This window comes from Rhinolophus ferrumequinum, chromosome 7, assembly GCF_004115265.2.
Source record: "Rhinolophus ferrumequinum isolate MPI-CBG mRhiFer1 chromosome 7, mRhiFer1_v1.p, whole genome shotgun sequence".
In the NCBI taxonomy this organism is placed as follows: domain Eukaryota; kingdom Metazoa; phylum Chordata; class Mammalia; order Chiroptera; family Rhinolophidae; genus Rhinolophus; species Rhinolophus ferrumequinum.
In genome coordinates this window covers 81,009,331-81,029,455 of record NC_046290.1, presented here as the reverse complement: position 1 = coordinate 81,029,455, position 20,125 = coordinate 81,009,331, and the positions used below count along the sequence as shown (strand labels likewise).

General features: G+C 34.6%; 1 protein-coding gene across 1 annotated transcript in view; it reads left to right on the top strand.

The window, feature by feature from the left end:
• The window catches only part of DTWD2 (DTW domain containing 2), a 119,774-nt gene extending 99,946 nt beyond the window's left edge, over positions 1-19,828 (top strand). Inside the window, exons 5-6 of the mRNA XM_033110683.1 lie at positions 13,433-13,561; positions 19,453-19,828. Coding sequence (XP_032966574.1) covers positions 13,433-13,561; positions 19,453-19,623 — 300 coding nt within the window. The 3' untranslated portion in view covers positions 19,624-19,828. The remainder of the gene's footprint in view (positions 1-13,432; positions 13,562-19,452) is intronic.
• The last annotated feature ends 297 nt before the right edge of the window (positions 19,829-20,125 follow it).

Below are 20,125 nucleotides of genomic sequence, written 5' to 3'. Positions count from 1 at the left end.
ATTAAGAAGCTTTTGGTATCTCCATTTTTATGGTAGAATAAATATATATGTGTACGTATATATGTGATTAGACAAATATAACTGTTGTTGAAAAGGTTTTTGTGACATCTACTTTCTTTATTTGACTATACAGTTTAAAAAATTGCATGACATTTATTCCCTTTAGAATTTTTTTCTCCAAATGAGTGCTCTGAAAATGTCACTTCGAATTAAAGCACAATTTTGGAAAAGATAACTTATTTATGTTCTTGATGTAGATTTCAATAATGTGCTGAGTTTTGCTCTAGTTGAATCTTTCCTGTATCCCAGAAGAAATCACTGAAAATATTATGCAAGGTTTTCAGATTTTGTGTTGTAGAAAACAACGTTAGAATTGTATAGAATAAAAGTAATTCTTTTAATCTTAGAAAAAGATTTGATAAACACTATATATTTTATAATTAAACACAGTTTATATTTGATTCATAAACTCTAAGTGCTTTTTATAGATTTCTCAGCCTAAGTGTAGATGTACTCCTTTTTCTATAATCTTTAATTGGCTAAATTTCTGGTTCTTGTAGGATTTGTGTGCCATCAGTGGGCTCTCCCTGCTTTATAAACTTACTAAAGTCCCTCAAAAGTGAATAAATTATGACTAATATTTTCCATTTGCAACTTTTCTATGTAGAAGTTAATCATTGACTAAAGCAGTGATTTATTATTTTCATATTTTAAATTCAAACAGAAATCTCCAGCTTCTTTATACAGATCCTTTCTCCACTTCTAATTTCCACATTTGCTTCCCTAGTAAAATCACCAAAAAACCTAAATTTAAGTATAACTGCTGAGTTTAAATTCACAGCTATAGTTTATTTTCTAATGACTGTGATAATGTTTGTTATTTCAGCCAATATTTACTGAACAGCAGCTACTGAGATGGGCACTGTTCTTGACACCAGAATGCACTGGTAAATAAAATAGACAGCCCATGTCCTAATGGAGCTTATATCATGTGGAAATAAATAGCCACTTTGATCAGTATATGATTACAAATTAAATTCTATGAATGGAATATAAAGGGTACTTTAAAATGAGGATTTGATTGAAGTTGGGGTTCACGGAAGACTTTTCTATCATTTGAGGACTAAAGGATAAGTAATAGTAGCCAGGCAGAGAGAAGGATAAAGAAATTTCCATTCTTAGTCTAGCTGATTTCTAGTAAGGGAGGTGGGGAGAGAGTGGTACTGATGAAATGGGTGACTTATAGACCACATTAAAGATTTTGCTTAGTAGCAAGCTAAGGAGTTTAATCTGAGTGGTAATGTGCTGAATTTGTTTTAAAAAAAATCAGTTTGCAGACACATAGAGAATGATTTATAAGAAGACTAAAGTGGCAGCAAGATGTTCAGATAAGCATTTGCAGAGGTTAGAAATGATGGTGACTTGGAATTGAGGGTTGTCATTGGAGACAAAGTTATTTAAAAATGAAAGTTATGCCATGTCAACTGTAATTAAAAAAAATTAAAAAATAAAAGTCATGCTAACAGTTGGAAAGATTTTTTTTTGTTTTCTCTAGTTTAGAATATTGACCTTGCCTAGTAGAAAGAGAATTAATTAATGTAGATGAAATTTAGGTTCTAGATATTGCCAATAAATTAAATATGCACGAACAGCTTTTATATGGATTAAGGAAGTGATGAGAATCTTAGTGATAATGATGAGTTAAACTACAGGAGGAACTTTCGTTAAGCAGATGGTGAAAAACAACATACGTAACAATAAACTACAGTTTGTTAAATATTGTATATCACCGTAGAGATACCATTATTGTAATTAATGTCTTTCCACGAAGAAGTGTGGAATTAACATGCCACTGTTTTGATTAACCATCTAACAGAATTTCCATTTAAGCCACTTGAAAAGATGAATAAGCTTTGGGAAAATTCAGTTTTAATTTGAAATCAGAATTTTTTCCTACTGAATAGAAAAGAAATCTCTGTAATTTGATAAGAGTTCTCCATCTCATATTATTTTTACATGTTCTTTTCATTGTTGTTTTCAGTTATCAGTTTTTCGTCACTTTTTTTGGGTGGTAATTGTTCACCTTTATGTGTGTAACTAAAAACAAATTCATTTGTCAAGTTCAGTATCTGACATTCATGTATGTGTTTTTCATCCTACAAAGTTGACAGAATTTTGCCATCTTTCTGAGGGGAATGTTTTGTATCATTAATGGCTAGTACACAGGACATTATGTTGTCCAAATTGTGCTTGAGTGGATTAATTTAAGAAATACCAATTCACTTTGTGGCTTTCACTAGCTATCTTAAATAGTCTAAGAAAATAATTAACGGAACAAGTATAGGCATTATCTAGTATCTCAATATGTTGAGTATACTTGAATGAACAGTAGTCTTAACAAATTAAATTCCACACCACCACAAATTACGATGCATGTTAGATTTCTGTAACACCTTTTCGGCTCTCATACAGAATGACTATTGTATATTTGAATTTTAAAAACTCATTCATCAGTCAGCAGTTATTTATATCCCTACCATTCTGTTAGGCTGATCAGAAGATAGTAATTCAGGGTCACAATTTGGCTGATTATTCTTTAAAAGTGAAATAGTATGTTTGCGTGTATATCTGTTTGACATAGTATGTGCAGTTTTTTTCCATTTTGCCGTACAATGAAGAATGGGAAGAACATCCACAAGATTTGATCAGGACCCGGATATTGTTAACCTGAATGATGGAAGATAGAGAATCCCATAATTTTAGAACCTGAACAACTCTTAGAGCTAGATTTGAGTCAATTATTTCCTATATTAGGAAAGTAAGACCTCTAAAAGTAAGTAACCCTTATGCAGAGTTACATAGCTAATTACTGACAACTACGCTCTGTTTTCTAATTTGATTTTAGTATTTTGCATAGCAGAGAAAACTTCTAACAGTAGGAAGAAGCATTTATTGAGCTAATACCTATCATGAGAATTTTTAATAACATGTTTTATTTTGAGATGTGCATAAAATATGTATATGTAGAGTAAGAAACACTTAACATTCATAACCACCATTCCAGTAAAAAGAAAATAAAAAAATAGAATCTCAAAAGGCCCAGGCCCCCTTTCTACCATTTGTTACTACTGCCTTCACTAACCTCTTTCTTACCTCCAGAGGTATCCAGATCCTGACCTTTGTTGTGATTATCTCTTTGTTTTTATTTATAGATGTATGTACCCCTAAATGGTATAGTTTTGCCTATTTTTGAACTTTATATAAATCAAATCATACTACATGTGCTCCTTTGTATCGTCTTTTTCAATATTATATCTTTAAGATTCATCTATGTTATTGTTCATACCTGTACTTTGTCCATTTTCATTGCTGTATAAATACCCCATTATGTGAATATATCACAATTAATACGGTCTATTATTGATGGACGTTTAGGTTGTCAGCTTGGAGTTATTGTAAGTGTTGCTATGAATGTTTATATGCATGTACTTTGATGTACACATTCAAGAGTATCTCTCAGGTATATACCTAGAAAAGAAATATAGATGGGTCATGGGTTAAGCATAATTTTAATTTTACTAGATTTAATTGAAGTGTTATAAAGTTATTGTAACAATTTACCCTCCTACCTGCAATGTATGGGAGTTGTCCTCTCTAACATTTGGTCATGTCAGGTGTTTGAAGTTTCTTGCCACTCTGATGAATGTGTGGTAGTTTCTCATTTGGTGTTAATCTTTTTCTCCATGGTTATTAATGTGGTTTAACACTTTTTTATATGCTTATTGGCCATCTATATATTTTCTTTTTTGAAGAGCTTATTGACATTTTTCTTTTAGCCTTTTGGCTTATTGATTTCTAGGAGTTCATTATGTATTCTGGATTTGAGCTATTTGACAGTTGGGTATATTGAAAATATATTCCCTCTGTGCTTGTCTTTTTATTCTTTTTATGCTGTGTTTTGATAAATGGAATTATATATTTTAATGTAGTTGAATTTTTTTCAGTCTTTCTTTTCATGGTTAGTGTCGTCTGTGTTTTGTTTATGATATTCAGTATTATCTCTAGCTGATGTTCTCTTATGTTATCATCTAAAAGCTTTAGTGTTTTACCTTTTACTTTTGTCTTTAATTTTCCTGTAATTAATTTTTGTGTTTGTTGTGAATTATGGGTCCAACTTCACTTTTCCCCCCATATGACTGTCCGGATTATTGTACATTTTTTGTCCCAGCACCATTTTCTGAAAACACCATTTTTAAACTCATTGCATTGGAGTGTCATTTCTGTCATATATCATTTGTACATATATGTGAGAATATATTTCTATGCTTTCAGTTCTGTTCTATTAGTCTGTTTGTCTCTGTGGCAGTTCCATACTGTTTTAGTTAACGTTGCTTTCCGGTAAGTCTGACTGGTAGGGCAAATCCTTCTACTGTGTTCATCTTCAAGAATAGGTTGGTATTTTTGGCCTTTGAAAGTAACATAGAATTTCAGAGTCAGCTTTATGAAGCCCCACAAAAATTTCTTTAGATTTTATGAGGTTGCATTAATTCAGAAATCAAATTTTGAGAATTAGCATTTGTACAACATTTAGTCTTCCATTCTAAGATTATATTGTATGTCTCTTTTTATTTAGGTTTTCTGCGGTTCAATATAATACAAACTGTAATTATTGAGGTACTAGTATGTGGACATTTATAATTTCATATATTTGGACATGAAGAGTCAAATTATTAGTTATAAGTAAACCAAGGTCTTAAAAGTTATGATACTGTATAATACGTAAATTCTTATCATTCAGGTATCTTATACTCTGTATTGTTCAAAGGAACATAGCAACCTATTGTTAACCAACTCTATGTCTGTCTTTTACTGTTATAAAATCAATTAAACATGACAGATAAATTACCCATGTGAAGAGGTAGAGGAAGATGAGAAAATAACATTGAAAACATTAGGCAGATAAACCAGTCATGGAAGAAATGAAAATATTTCATTTTTAAAGTGATTTTCAAAAATCATTAGAAAATCTTGGTCTATCTTTTCTGTTTTGTTTTGGAACGTTTTAAAGAAATATCTAACGATATAGAGACAAGATCAAATTACTTTGGTGATTATTGCACAGTTTAATGATGCTTAGATCATGTACTTAAAGGGCGAAACAAAAAACTAGTATTTTCTTTGCCTATAAATACATTTTTAATGAAAATGTTTCTGCTATTTTTTTTATAGGGCTGTAACTCTCAGAATATTTTATTTACCTGGCAAAATAACTTGTTCTTCTCTGGTATTCATAAAACCTCTCTCTTCAGCTTCTTTCTCCTGTTTCTAAGACTGCTTTTTTCTCTAACTATTCCATAGCTTTTCCTCTTTCATTCTTAAAAGTTGACATTTGTCTGGTTCTGTCTTAAGTACCATCTCATCCTACACCCTTGGCCATGCTGCTCATCTGGCTTTATTGCAGTAAAGCTGAGTTGTTGCAACGCTTATTTGTTAGATTGTGAAGAAAGCGTTGTCAACCACCGCCACCCCCACTAACGTCATCAGCCCCAGTACCTCTCCCATCCACATCTTTGCCTGTGTGTGTGCGATCTGGCAGGCATCGCTAAGCACTTCATATACCTTAGCTCCTTAAAGCACAGTCATCCTCTGAGGTGCTAATGTTTTAGGCTCTGAGACTGAAAACGCTTGTTTGAGGTCATACGACTATTACTATTACGTAGGTTTAAATTTAGGTATGTCTAACTTCACATCTTATGCTTTTAGTTGCTGTGCTTTTCTGCCTCCCCGTTCGTGCACACTATTTTTCTTCAAGGTTATAGATGAGATGTGTTTTTCATAAAACAAAATAAACATACAATTTAACTCAGAGCGAATTTTAAAATAAAAATCTTATGTGGCAAATGAACATATGAAGTGATTGTATAACAATATGTGCTTTATTTCACACTTAGGCCAATTTATGATTCACTTTTCAAATGGTCGTTTATGAAGCCATGACAGCTTTGGAATGGGTAGACCTGCTAATTGTTAAATGAAGTTTTTCTTTGGTGCAAAATAACTAGCAAGGCATGATAAAATTGGTTATTACTTTGTTAAGACTAGTAAGTCAGTTTCTAATGTCGTAAATCAGTTTCTAATTTAAGTTTCCTAATAAAGGATGTAAGTTGACATAAGCCCAATATGAAAAAATGCATTATGTAAAGATACTTAAGTTGGACAATTTCAATTTCAGTGGAGATTACAAAAGTTAGTTTCTATGGTGTTGTTCAACAGTGACTTGTCTTCATTAACTGTCGTTGGAAAAAATGGGAATTGGTGCAAAGCAAAAAGCAATGTAAAGATTTGTAATCTACAGTAGCATTCTTCTTTCTGGCATTGTTTAGTGGCATAAAGTTTTGTTAATTTACTGAAATCACTCTGAAGTTATTGTAGCCAGTAATCTTAAGGAATTTTTTGTTTTTATACCTCATTGATTCCTATGCTTTTTTTCAAGAAGCTTAGAAATTCAGATAAAAGCTTCTTTTATTTAATTATGAGAAATTATCATATTTCAGTATTATTTTAAATGTTAGGTTAGTTCTCTGAACCCCCCAAATTTTAAAAGAATAATCATGCCTAAAAACGAAGAGATGGACTATTTGCTAAAGATAACTTCCAATTCTGTGATCTCATGAATCTATGTGTTTTTACTTTCCTTCTGGATATATTTCTGTACTCGTAGTTCCCAGTGAAGTGATAGTATAATAATTGTGCTTTATTTCACACCTAGGCCAATTTATGATTCACTTTTCAAATGGTCGTTTATGAAGCCATGACAGCTTTGGAATGGGTAGACAGCTTTGGAATGGGCTGTATTAGAGTATTGTTAAAGACAACGGGGAATTAAATCTTTTTTTAACAGGAAAAACAAGTAATTTATTTGGCTAACTATGTCACCAAACAGAATTTAAATTTTGTATTATTATTTAGAGTTGCTCAAATTTGAAATTTTTAAGTGCTAAAGTTTTAGGCCACTCAATTGTATATTTGCGTTTTTAACATGAAAGTTCATGTATGTTGGAGAAGCAACCTATAACTTTATTTCTTATTTTAATGTGTAAGAAAGTGCTAGATTTTAAACTAAATATATTCTACAAGTTTTTAAAAATGATTTTGGATATGTGCTTCCCTACAGAAACTGTTAATGAAAAGAAGTTTCTCAGGCTAACTCAAAAAAAAAAAACACAAAACAATTTAAACAATGTGCTTAGGAAGTTTCACTGATAGTATCATTTTATCTAAACTAATACCCCTTTTAACTTTATGTGTGTCAGATTTTCTGAGTTTTAACATTAATCTTGGAATCTCTACTTTCTGTGAAAACTTTGTAGACTTCATAGTATGATAGGATGGAGCAAGGCATAGATACTGATAATTGTGAATAACTGTCTTACTTGTGTAAGAGAAGACACCTCCCTTTATACCATTTTTTACAATATATATTTTTTTTTTTACTTTTCAATTACAGTTGACATACAATATTGTATTAGTTTCAGGTGTAATGATTAGACATTTATATAAGTTTTCAAGTGATCACCCCAATTAATCTAGTACCCATTTAATACCATACATAGTTATTACAGTATTATTGACATTATTCCTTATACTATACTTTACATCCCCATGACGATTTTGTAACTACCAATTTGTACTTAATTCCTTTCTCCTTTTACACCCATCTCTTCCCATCTGGCAGCCATCAAAAGGTTTTCTGTATCTCTGAGTCTGTTTCTATTTTGTTTGTTTTGTTCTTTAGATTCCACATAAAAGCAAAATCGTATGGCATTTGTCTTTATCTGTCTCAATTGCTCCACTCAGCACAAAAACCTCTAGGTCCATCCATGTTTTGCAAATGGCAAGATTTTATTCTTTTTTATGGCTGAGTAATATTCCATTGTATATATGTACCACCTCTTCTTTATCCATTCATCTGTTGATGGACACCCAGGTTGCCTCCATATTTTGGTTATTGTAAATAATACTGTAATGAACATATGCATGCACGTGTCCCTTCGAAGTAGTATTTTGGTTTTCTTTGGTAAATACCCAGAAGTGGGATTACTGGGTCCTTCTTTGTCTCTTAGTTTTAAAGTCTATTTTGACTGGTATAAGTATTGTTATCCCCGCTATTTTTTTTTTTCTTTTCATTTTTTTTTTTTTTAATTTTCATTTTTATGAAGTATCTTTTTCCATCCCTTTACTTTCAGGCTGTATGTGTCTTTCAGTCTAAAGTGAGTCGCTTGTAGACAGCATAAGTAAGGGTCCTGTTTTCTTATCTACCCTATATGCCTTTTGATTAGAGCATTTAATCCATTTATATTTAAAGTTATTGTTGATAGATATGTAGTTATGCCATTTTATTGATGTTTTTGATCTGTTTAAATTTTCTTTGCTTAAAGAAGTCCCTTTAACATTTCTTATAATAATTGGTTTGGTGGTGATGAACTCCTTAGTTTTTTCTTGTTTGGGAAACTGTTTATCTGTTCTTTGATTCTAAATGATAGCTTTGCTGGGTAGAATAATCTTGGTTGTAGGTCCTTGCTTTTCATCACTTTGAATATTTTGTACCAATTACTTCTGACCTGCAAAGTTTCTGTTGAGAAATGAGCTGCCAGCTTATGTCTTATGGGAGCTCCTTTGTGGGTAACTAACTGCTTTTTATTTATTACTTTTAAGATTCTCTCTTTGTCTGTAACCTTTGGCATTTTAATTATGAGGTGTCTTGGTGTGGGCCTGTTTGGATTCATCTTGTTTGGGACACTCTGTGCTTCCTGGGCTTGAATATCTCTTTCCTTCACTTGGTTAGGGAAGTTTTCCATCGTTATTTCTTCTAATAGGTTTTCAATTCCTTGCTCTCTCTCTTGTCCTTCTGGCACCTCTATGATACAAATGTTGGCATGCATGATGTTGTTCCAGAGACCCCTTAAATGCTCCTCAGTTTTTTTGGGGGGATTCTTTTTTTCTTTTTGCTGTTGTAATTGGGTATTTTCTGCTACCTTATCTTCTAAATTGCTGATTTGATCCTCTGCTTCATCTGATCTGTTGATTCCCTGTAAAGTAATGTTAATTTCAGTTATTGTTTTCTTCATTTCTGACTGGTTCTTTTTTATATTTTCTATCTCCACTTTTGTTTCCTATCTCTTTGTTGAAGTTCTGACTGAAATCATTAAGTATCCTTATAATCAGTGTTTAGAACTCTGAATCTTGTCGATTGTTTGTCTCCGTTTTGTTTAGTTCTTTGTCTGGAACTTTATTATGTTCTTTCACTCAGGACATGTTTCTTTTTCTTCCCATTTTGGCTACCTACCTGTGTTTGTTTCTTTGTATTAGAGAGCTGCTGTGTCTCCTGGTCTTAGTAGAGTGGCCTTATGTAATAGGTGTCCTTGGGTCCGAGTGGTACAGTCTCCCTGTTCACCTGAGTCGGGTGCTCCAGGTATGTCCCTTGTGTGGGTTGTGTGGGTTGTGTCCTTTTGTTGTAGTTGGTTGCTGTTTGCATGTCAATGGGAGGAATTGACCTTCAGGCTGATTGATTGTGAGGACTGGTTGTGACTACATTGGAGGAGCTGCTGTGCAGGCACTGACCCTATAGAGCAGGATTTGCTTTAGCAGGGTTCTGGTGTCTGTCTAGTCTGCCCTTGGTGTGAGTATGTCATTTGTGGAGGAGGTTAGGTGGTGCTCTGGTGTTGTCTAAAGCTGTTTGCTGGGTGTGTTGGTTCTGGGGCCTTTGGGGAGAGGCCCTGTTGCAGGCCAAGATTAGCTGCTGCCTGTGCCCTGCCTGAGGCCGCTTCATATGAGCTACAAAGTGATCTGTGGATGGTTGCCAGCTGTGTTGGGTTTGGAGGTGCCAGGGAGAGGCTGAGCTGCAAACTGAGACTGGCTGCTGCTAGTGCTGGACTTGGGCCTGCTTAGCAAGAGCTACAGAACATGCCAAGACCAGATGCTGCTTGTTTGGGGTTTGAATCTTTGAGAGATTTTTAGAAATTCTTCATGAGCTAAGACAGACTGTGTGTATGGAAAAGCCACTGGAAGCAACTTGGATAGGCCTGCAAGTTGGGTGAGACGGGGTCTCAGGGAATCACCAGGTTGGGCAAACCGTATTAGCCAGGTTGATGGAGACTTAGGTATGGTGGCCGCCTGCGGCTACATGCTGAACAAGGGGAGGTCTCAACAAAGGAAGAATGGCTCCTGCCACCACTTCTATCTGGGAGAAACCTGCCCCTCTAATCCTCACTCTAAGGCCAGACAATTCAGTTGCTGGCGCCTTTTGAGCTGCTGCCCCAGCACTGGAGCTCAGAGCAAGTGATTCTGTCAGCAAGTAAGTCAGTGTGTGGTCCCTTTAAGAGGAGCACCTGGGACTCCAGCCACCCTTTGTCTCACTCAGCCACAGTCTTCATTGGTTTTCAAAGCCAGAGTTGTGGGCAGTTTTCTCCCTGGCACTGGAGCTGTGAGCTGGGGAGTCTGGTGTGGGGCTGGGATCCCTTGCTCCTCTGGGGAACCTCTGTAGCTGAGATATACCTCCCAATTTGTAATTGTCACATGTGGGTGTGGGACCAGCCTGTTCCACGTCTATACCTCTCCTAGTAGCCTCAGTGTGGCTTGTTCTGTATATCCTTAGGCATAGGACTTCTGTTCAGCTTGACTTCAATTGTTCTGTACTTTAGTTGTAAGGTTGATGTGGTTGTGAGAGGAGGCCAGCACAGAATTTACCTACTCTGCCATCTTGACCGGAAGCCTATGCTATTGTTTTAAAAACTGTGTTCAGAAAAACCCTAAAATTCTTCAGGGGTGCCCCAGCCTTGCTTTCTAGCAGAAAAGTTGTTTTTTTCCTTGTTTGTTTCGTATGTTGGGATTTGTCTAAGAGTTCATCCATTTAATTATTAACCTTGTGATGAAGAGCTCAGGCTCTCATATAAAACTATAGATTCATATATCTGTTCTGCCATGAGTGATTTTGGATCCTTGAATAGATTACTCTACCTCTGTGTGCTTCGGTTTCCTCATCTGTAAAATGGAGATAATACCGTATTTCCCTGACGATAAGACCTAGCCAGACAATAAGCTCTAATGTGTGTTTTGGAGCAAACTTTAATATAAGACCCGGTCTCATTTTACTATAAGACCGGGTCTTATATAATATTAATATAATATAATATAATGTAATGTAATGTAATATAATATATGTAATATAATACTGAGTCTAATATAATATAATATAATATCCTTAGGTCCAGCTATCTGATTTTTACTGGTGTGGAGGAACTGAGAAATTCAGTGACTTGCCTGAGATTGATTTTTTTAGGTTTGATATAATAATCCAGTCTTTCAGTAGATCCTCTTTCTATACACCATGCTTCATTATATGCTATTTTTTTTTCTTAGAATAATTAATTTTGCCTTGGGTTTTCTTGAACTTTTTTTCAAGAAGACAAGGCAATTTCTGATACATTTTTATGATGCATGTGACTTCTCTAAAACATGGATCAATAGAGTTTCTGCACTTGCTCATTTACATATTGAATCAATTGTGTGATGAAGCAGAAATAGCATATAAGTATAAAAGCAGGAGCTAGAGAAGATCACGTTAACATGCTCTCATAACGTGTATGTTAATGTGACAGATCTTAGTTATATACTCTTTTAATAATATATCTGGTTACTGGATAATTCCTGGAGAGATGATTTGTGTAGGATATTCTAAAGACTTATAACATGATAAATTTCAAATTCTGAGTTTTCATACAGCCATGTTGGCCAAGGTAAGAAACAAAGCTCCTCCTGAAATAAGAAAAAAATTAAATTTATTCCAGTAAACAAAATTTACTGTGAATTTTGTATGTTTCCCAAAGATTTTGTTGTAACCAAATATTTATTATAATTCCTCCAGTGATGTCTTGGAATTGAGTATTGAAGCAGCAGTTGGCTGTACTCTGTTCTACTAGTTGATTTGATGAAATATCAAAGCTGTTAGGAATTACAGTTAATCAACATTATGAATTGTTCTTACAATTATTTAATCACAGGTTTTCTTTTAGCATTATACATGTTTCTCAACTATTTTTCTCCATTTCCCTCCTTTCATCTATTTCCCATTGGTAGAAATGTGCAATAATTTTAATATGATCATATGTAAAACATTATTAGTCAAATATGCTTTAAAGGGTGTATTCCAAAATCAGATACATTCTGTAATGAATCTTTTATGGTGGCCACTTTTCTTCCCTCTTTCCCACTCTCCCCCACTTTCTCTCTCCCACTTACCCTCTCCACTCTTCTCTCCTTTCTTTCTCCTCTCCTCTCTTCCTCTTTCTCATCATGGGACTGCGTGAGAAACAGGAGGAAAAGGACTGAGGGACAAGATGCCATGGATGAGAGTTTTAATGATGTAAAGGAATGAGAGAGTCATAGGACTTTAGAGATTCTAGAAATTAAGAGAGAACACCCGACTTTAAGAAATTGCCATGTATTAAGACTTAGACACCACTGTCTTCAATCCCCATGCTTAAGTATTTTATGAGTAAAAACTGAAATTTTCATCTACCCATACATGTTTAAACGTGATTCTGATCAGAATGTGAGCTAAGGATATGGCTTTATGAGTGTAAGATCACTTGAATTTCATTAATTAAAATAGATGTCAAGTTGACATTCGAGTTTTTTATTGACTTTGTCTCAGTCATTAGGTCTCAGCTAAAATATTATCTTCATAGATAAAAATATGTATAGTATGCTACTTTTTATCTAAAAAGAGAGGACACACATATGTATGTGTTTTTATGTGTATGTGTGTTTGTCTATGTGTGTTTATACACATTCAGACCTATACAGACATACACCTATCAGTTTATATTAGGAAATAATGGAAGAATAAACCATAAAATACAAAAACCCAAATGTCAATTCTCCAAAGTGATTAAACCATTTTCACTCCCACTATAGTGTATGAAAGTTTTTAATTTGCTCATATCCTCCCTATTTGATGGTGTTAGTCATTTTTATTTTAACAGTTCTGGTGAGTATGAAATGTTATCTCATAGTGATTTTAATTTACATTAAATCATGTTGAGCACTTTACATGTACTTATTTGCCATTTTTGTATCTTCTTTATGAAGTGTCTGTTCACTCTTTCGCTCACTGGGAGGGGGATTATTAGTCTTTCTGTTTTTGACTTGTAGGAATTTATGTGCATTATGTGCATTCTTTGTCAGATATTATATATGTGAAAGTATCTTCTTTTTAACAGTAACAAAAGGATATTAATAGAAGTTACCGATGCAGTTAATATTTTTTAACTGGCAATTTTACAAGGAAATTAAAGTAATTAGTATTTAAATAATAGATTTTATGTTTTAAATTTAAAACAAAAATTACATTCTATTCTGTTCTTGGTTTCAGGTACAGTTAAAAACTAGCATTTCTAGTCAGTATGTAATTCGGACACAACCAACTAATAGGTGCCTTTCTACACTGGAGTGTGCAGCTGTTGCTCTTTCCATCTTGGAGAAAAATAATGACATACAAGAGGTGTGTATGTGTTTGGAAGGTTATGTAGTTTTTGAAAATAGGAGTTTGGTTATATTTTATCTAGAAAATTTAGCAATGCATAGCTTGTTAAATTTGTAGCTCAAGTGACAAGTAGAATGTATCTGTGATAGAAATTTGTGTATTTTTATTACCTTCTTTCCCCCTTTGGTGTTTTTCTGTGTTAGTTTAGCATTCCAGATTGCATTATTTAAATATTCATTCTAAGCTGTGCAAACAGCATTTGTAATATGCTAAATTGCTTTTATGTATCACAACATTAAGTAGTTTTTTGTGGGGCTAGATTTTTCTTTAATATTTTGTATTTCTCTTCTTGTATTTAGTGTTTTTTTGTACTAAACTTTTTCCTTTCTAATGAAAAGATGGACATTTTACAGAAACATTTTTTTTTTACATTGGTTTTTTTGTTTGAGGAGGTATACCAACTTCCTGTGTATCTTATTAGCCATGCTTAGAGTATAAAAAAGATAATTTTTTTGAGAAAAATGCCTCCACAATATGAAAAGGTTACAACCTGCAATCATCATTTTATTTAATTTCTGTGAAAGCCTGAGATTTCATATGTAATTAATAATCAGTACAGAATAATGCTTCAGTGTGCTCATTAACACCTCAGTCTTTTGGAACATGTAAGAAACTTTGCACTTATTGCAAAAGAAAAAAAATAGCAAAATAAAACTTACATGGTTAGGGTTTTTTAATCACTGAAAAATTTTGATAAATACAAGGCAAAAAGAAAAGTCAGAGGATAACGAACATAATTAAATGAAGTTTTATAATTCCCTCCTCTCTTTCTCCCTCATTATACACTGTGGTTACTATTATAAGAGTGTGCCTTAGCCATGAAGGAAATTTCAATAATGGATAAAAGCTAAGGTCAGAGTAACTGGACTAGCAACCAAGAAAAAGAACAAAAGGCGTCCAGAGCAAAGAGATTTAAAGAATGCCAGAAGCAAGCACTGAATTGCCTTTTCTTCTCCCTTACCCTAAGCCATGGAAAATGTCAAAGCTGGAGACGCTTCTTTTGATGAAAGAAGTAGGATTTCATGAGTTGGCGTGTGTGTGTGTGTTTGTGTGTGTGTGTCCCCGTGTGAGTAGACTTTGTTTTAGATCTAGGCAATTTCTCTTCCTCTGTTCTCTTTCCTTTGAGGGGAAAAAAAAATCATGAGGGACCCTAGTGTCTTATCCCAAATGACTAGGGAGTGTTCTCAGACTTTTCTTCCTCCCCTCTAACCTCATCACCTACTTCAATGTACCTGGCCTTCAGCACTTAATATATCCTTATACTTGTCTTTCTGTATTATTTATTCACCATCATTCCTGTATGTTCTTGAGAAAAAAAAAACTAGACTATTTTTAGCTATCTTAAAGATGAAACCCAGTGCTATTGTTTAAGCTTGCTTTCTGTACAGTTTCTATTTTTCTAGGATCAGCCAACATCAGACCTAGGACCCATTAAAAGTTCAAATCTTTAGGGAAAAATACAAGGTTTTTTGCTATAGATATAAAACTTTCTTTCCTCTTTTTTTCGGTTCTGAAAAGAATCCTCTGTGGACTTGTTTTATATCTCTTAGTCTCACAACTGGAATTGGATTTTTAGTGCAATCATAAATAGAAGCTTTAATGTTGGTAGTGGTGGTGGTTTAATAATAGTAGCTGTAATATCATAGGGCTAGGGTTTGGGGTGGGGTTTGTACTACTAAGGCTGCTACTATTCCCCTCTTTCCCAGTTTTACAAGATACATTATTCTAGGATTAATTAATATACCATCACAGCAGGACACCGTCCTATGTTCTGAGTATAATATCTAGCAACAGGCAAAGTTTAAGATAACGGTGATAGGACCCTTCGTCTCTTCAGCTTAGATTCGTCTGTGGATCAAATTGAACATAAAATGCCAAAGTAATAGTGAGGTTCTAGAATTTTCATTGTGTTTGCTTTTGTCACCAGAAGTACTAGTTGTCCTATAGTTGCCAGGAGTAGGAAGAGGATGTTTTCAGACGTGTGACTTGGGAGGTGTGAGATGGTTGGTGGGAGCATGAGCAGAAGAAATCCGTAGTGAAGCATCCCCAGTCCAGTTGCTTATTACAGATGGCAAAAGTTAGCTTTCTAGTGGGGGCCCCCAGTCTAGCCTGTTCAAATCTAGCTATAATAATAATAAAAAAATTGGTACATTCCTGTGAGAAACACAATTACTCTGTGCTCTGAGCATAGATGTTTTTCTCTCTTTTCTCAGGAGGCATACAATCCCTCCCCCCCAATAACCATTTATTAATGGTATCCTCATAAAACCTTAAAATGATGAAGGAGAGTAGTAATTTTTCAGCAGGCTTCATTCTAGAGGTAGGGCTCCTCAAAATAAAGAACTTGGCATAGAATAGCCTTCAAAGCCTGTTGATTCATCTTCATCCTTTATTCTTGAGCAGTTTTTCAAACACTTGGAAGTAGCTTGATAGGAGCTTTAAAGCAGGTTTGAATGAAAACTTCTTCACTTAATCATCATCACTTTTTGCCAGTGGGCGGTTCATGTAATCTCTTTATGCTTGTTTTCTTATCTGTAATATTAAAAAATAATACCTCATAGTATTGTTGTGAGAATTGAATGGGATAATGTGTGTTAATTGCCTCAGATCAGGCACTTAAGAATAATTCATCCTTTTGCCCTATCTTGCCCCTCTGATTCTTGCCAGTAGAATGAGAAACATTTTGATATAAAAGTTAGTAATTTTCATTCCACTACTTTACCAGGGATTTTCATACCTTGGAAGCCTTGAACTTGGAAACCTTTTTTAGTATAGACCCTTGTCTACTTATGAAATTTTACCTTATGAGCTTTTTTTCCATTTTTACATGTTTATTTTTAGGGTGCTAAATACAGTGTTGTTTTGTTTGTTTGGTTTTTTTGGTCTCTTCATGGATTGATTGATTGATTGATACTAGTTTCAGGTGTACAAAACAGTGTAATAGACATTTACACCCCCACAATGTGATCGCCCCCTTACCCCGTCTATTACCCCTCTGACATTGTATATAGCTATTAAAATTCGATTGACTATATTCCCTATGCTGTACTCCACATCCCGTGATTATAGTTGACATTCAATACTATTCAGCTTCAGCTTCAGGTGTACAGTGCAGTGGTCAGGCATCTACACAGTCTTATGAACTTTTGTAACTACTTGTAGTGGAACTACAGCCTAAGTGCCTTAGCTCTACCCAACACCAGTAGTTGGTAATAATGGTCCCTTGAAAGCTCTACAGATAAAAGAATTTATGAAACAGTGATTTTCCCCCAAATAAACTTTTAGGAACTAACTGATTTTATAAATAGAGGATTTCCTTTGTTCCTCTAAACTGTTCCATCTCTCATATAGCTTCTCAACATTGCCTCATGTAGAGTGTTATTTATTTATATAGAAATGTTATCACTTATTATCAAGCCAAACACTTTAAACGCATCATCTTAGTGTACCATAACTTTGTAAAGTAGACATTATTTTCCTCATTTTTAAACATGAAGAAAATGAGGCAAAGAGAGGTTATATAACTTACCTGGGAACACATAGCTAGTAAGTCGTTGCATCAGTCAGGATAGGCCAGGTTAGGCTGCAGTAACGTAAAACTCCAAAGTTAGAATGGCATAACACAATAAAGGTTTATGTCTCTCTTATGCTATCTGTCCAGTGGGGTTGCCAGGGGGATTTCTGCTCATTGCAGTCACTTAGGGAACCAGGTTGATGGAAGCATGTCCACACATGTCATTGTACTTTCTTCAAGGAGGGAGTAAGGGAAGGTGGTGAGTCATACACGTATACAGCTTTTAAAGCTTCTGCACAGAGGTGGCACACATGATTTGTGCTTCCATTTTATTAACCAAAGCAAATTACATGGCCATGCCTAACTTCAGAGGGGGCTAGAAAATGCAGTCTGATCATGTACCAAGGATGCGTGAATAGCCCTAGTGACTACCGCAGAGATGGAGCAGGGGTCTAATCCGCATCTATCTCCAAAATTCATTCTCTTAATTACCTCAGAAAATCGATAGGCGCTTATCTTCAGGAGGTAAAAGTTGGAGGCCCTTAACCATAGGAATATTCATATTTCTCCTGCCTATGAAGAATGTAATAAACGTCATAAAACAGCAACAGAACCTTCAATTGTCTCAGTCTGTATATAGTCCTAGGTATGTTTCCTAGGCATGATGTTTCAAAATCCAGTCAGCCCAATATGTTAACTCTATAAAGGAATATGTAGTCATTTCCACATTTCCTCTCGTTTGAAGAAATGAAGCTACTAAAAGAAATGATGAGAACATAATTAAGGGGCTTTCTACAGTGATGTCATGCAGAGTTTTGCCAGGATGGTCGTCTTTTTCTCGTTCATCAGTTAGGAATGACATTTGGTTGCATGTAACACAGCACTTACTGTAGTGGTTGAACCATACAGGAGTTTCTTTTCCTCCTTAAATTAGAAGCTGAGGTGAGCAGTCCAGGGCTGGGGCTGCAGCCTGAAAAGGACATCAGAGACCCAGATTTTTCCTGTCTTTCAGTGCGTTATCATATATACTTGGTTTTAATCTTTATGTTTATTGCCCTGTTATCCCATGATGGTTCTTCTACCTCTAACAATCATGTTCCAGGCAAGAAGAAAGAGTAAAAGCTGATGCCTACTAAGTCTGTCCTGTTTTAAAGAGTATCTCTGAAACCCCCCACCCAAGGACTTCACTTACATCTCACTGGATAGCTTGTGTCATCAGCAAATGTAATATTCCCAGCTGGACATTTTGCCACCTTGAATAAAATTTTGGATTTTTTTAGTAAGGAGGAAGAGAGTGGAAATGAAGAAGCAACTACCCATGACTGCCACAATCTGTAAGAGTTCCTTGTAAATTAAAGCTCTTGAGCCCTTTTCTCCCACTTATGTTGTGTACACGGGGGAATAAATTTTCACAGACACTGTGAAATTTTTGTAGTTCAATCCATCAGTTTCTTTCCTTTATTCCTTTTTTTTTTTTTTTTTTTTTTTTTAACATTCTGCTCAGTCAATTTGTTGCTATTGTTATTTAAAAGATTTAATTTGGCTCAGCGGTCTCTCAGGGCCAAGGAAAGAATCTGACTCAAAATATGTTTAAAACACTGGTACAGTGTTTTCATTTAATTTTTTTAAATTTGAATAACTTTAGGAAAAGCATATTCTCCAGTTGTTTCATAAACTCCCAACATTCTGTTTTCTTATGGGTACACTAAGTTCACTCACATGTTTATGTTCAATGGCTGACCCTATAGGTATTTGAATTTAGACAGTACGTACACAGTTAGAATTATTTTGAATGTACCAAAACCTGGATATCTAACTTGTATTTGGTCCGTAGACTAGTGTGAATTAGTAAACCACTTACCATTACTGCCATCATCTAATTGTTATCAGGTAGCAAGAAGCTTGTATCAGTCGGTGCTTGAAACTGAATTAACTAATCTTTATGTAAAGGTCTCTTGTGGTCTGCTTGTTACAGATTAAATTATTATAATGACAACAATTTTTTCGTGGTGTTTGAAAATATTAATGTATACAACTAAATTCAGACTTTATTATCTATATGGAAAATAGATTTGTGTCTTTTTATTGGAGTTACTTAGTGGTATGTAAGGTATTAATTTAAATAAATTATTTAGGAATCATGGATTTATTAGAGTACCTATCGCTTTTCATAGTTAAAAGCCAATGATTATGATGATGACGATGATGATAATCAGAATAATAAAGGTAATTCTTGTTTCTGAAGGAAAAAGTAATCTAGGTAGAATATCATTACTGCCATAGACACTCTTTTTAGTTTTTTTGTTTGTTTTGTTTTTTGTTTTTATCTTAACAGACTTTGCTTCGCCCTCTTCAAGCTTTATGCTCTTTCCAGCTTCAGCACGGTGCTCAAATTCGCCTCAGCAAGGAATACCTTCTGAAAAATGGATTATATCCTAAGCCGATGCCAAAGAACAAACGCAAACTCAGGAAAATGGAGCTGTTAATGAACAGTGTTAAAATTTAGTACAGTGTTCTTACGGTGCTATTTGTGGTGTCTTCAGCTGACAATACCAGGTTAACTTTTCATACAATTTAAGTCTGTGTTTTTTGACTGTCTAAAGCAGGGGTGTCAAAACTGCGGCCCGTGGGCCAACTGCGGTCCACAATCCATTGTTAATTGGCCCGCAGCAAATTCCAAAAATATATTTAGTTTACTTAAATAAACCAGGTGAGGCAATACGTACTTCACCTCGAGTGAGTGGCCCGGCTGTTTGTGTATTTTACCGCATGTGGCCCTTGGTGAAAACTGTTGAAAAAAGTTTGGACACCCCTGGTCTAAAGAATGAGCGTTGCATACCAAACTTGCCCAGAAGATGGATATAACACAAATAGCCATAAAAGCAAACAAAAAAAAAATTACACCGACTCGGTAAAAAGAAAAATTTTATACTGAGTTTGTTTTAAAAAATGTGCCTCTAATAAATTTTTTCAGATCTATAATCTGAAATGTGATTAGTTGCTGAGCT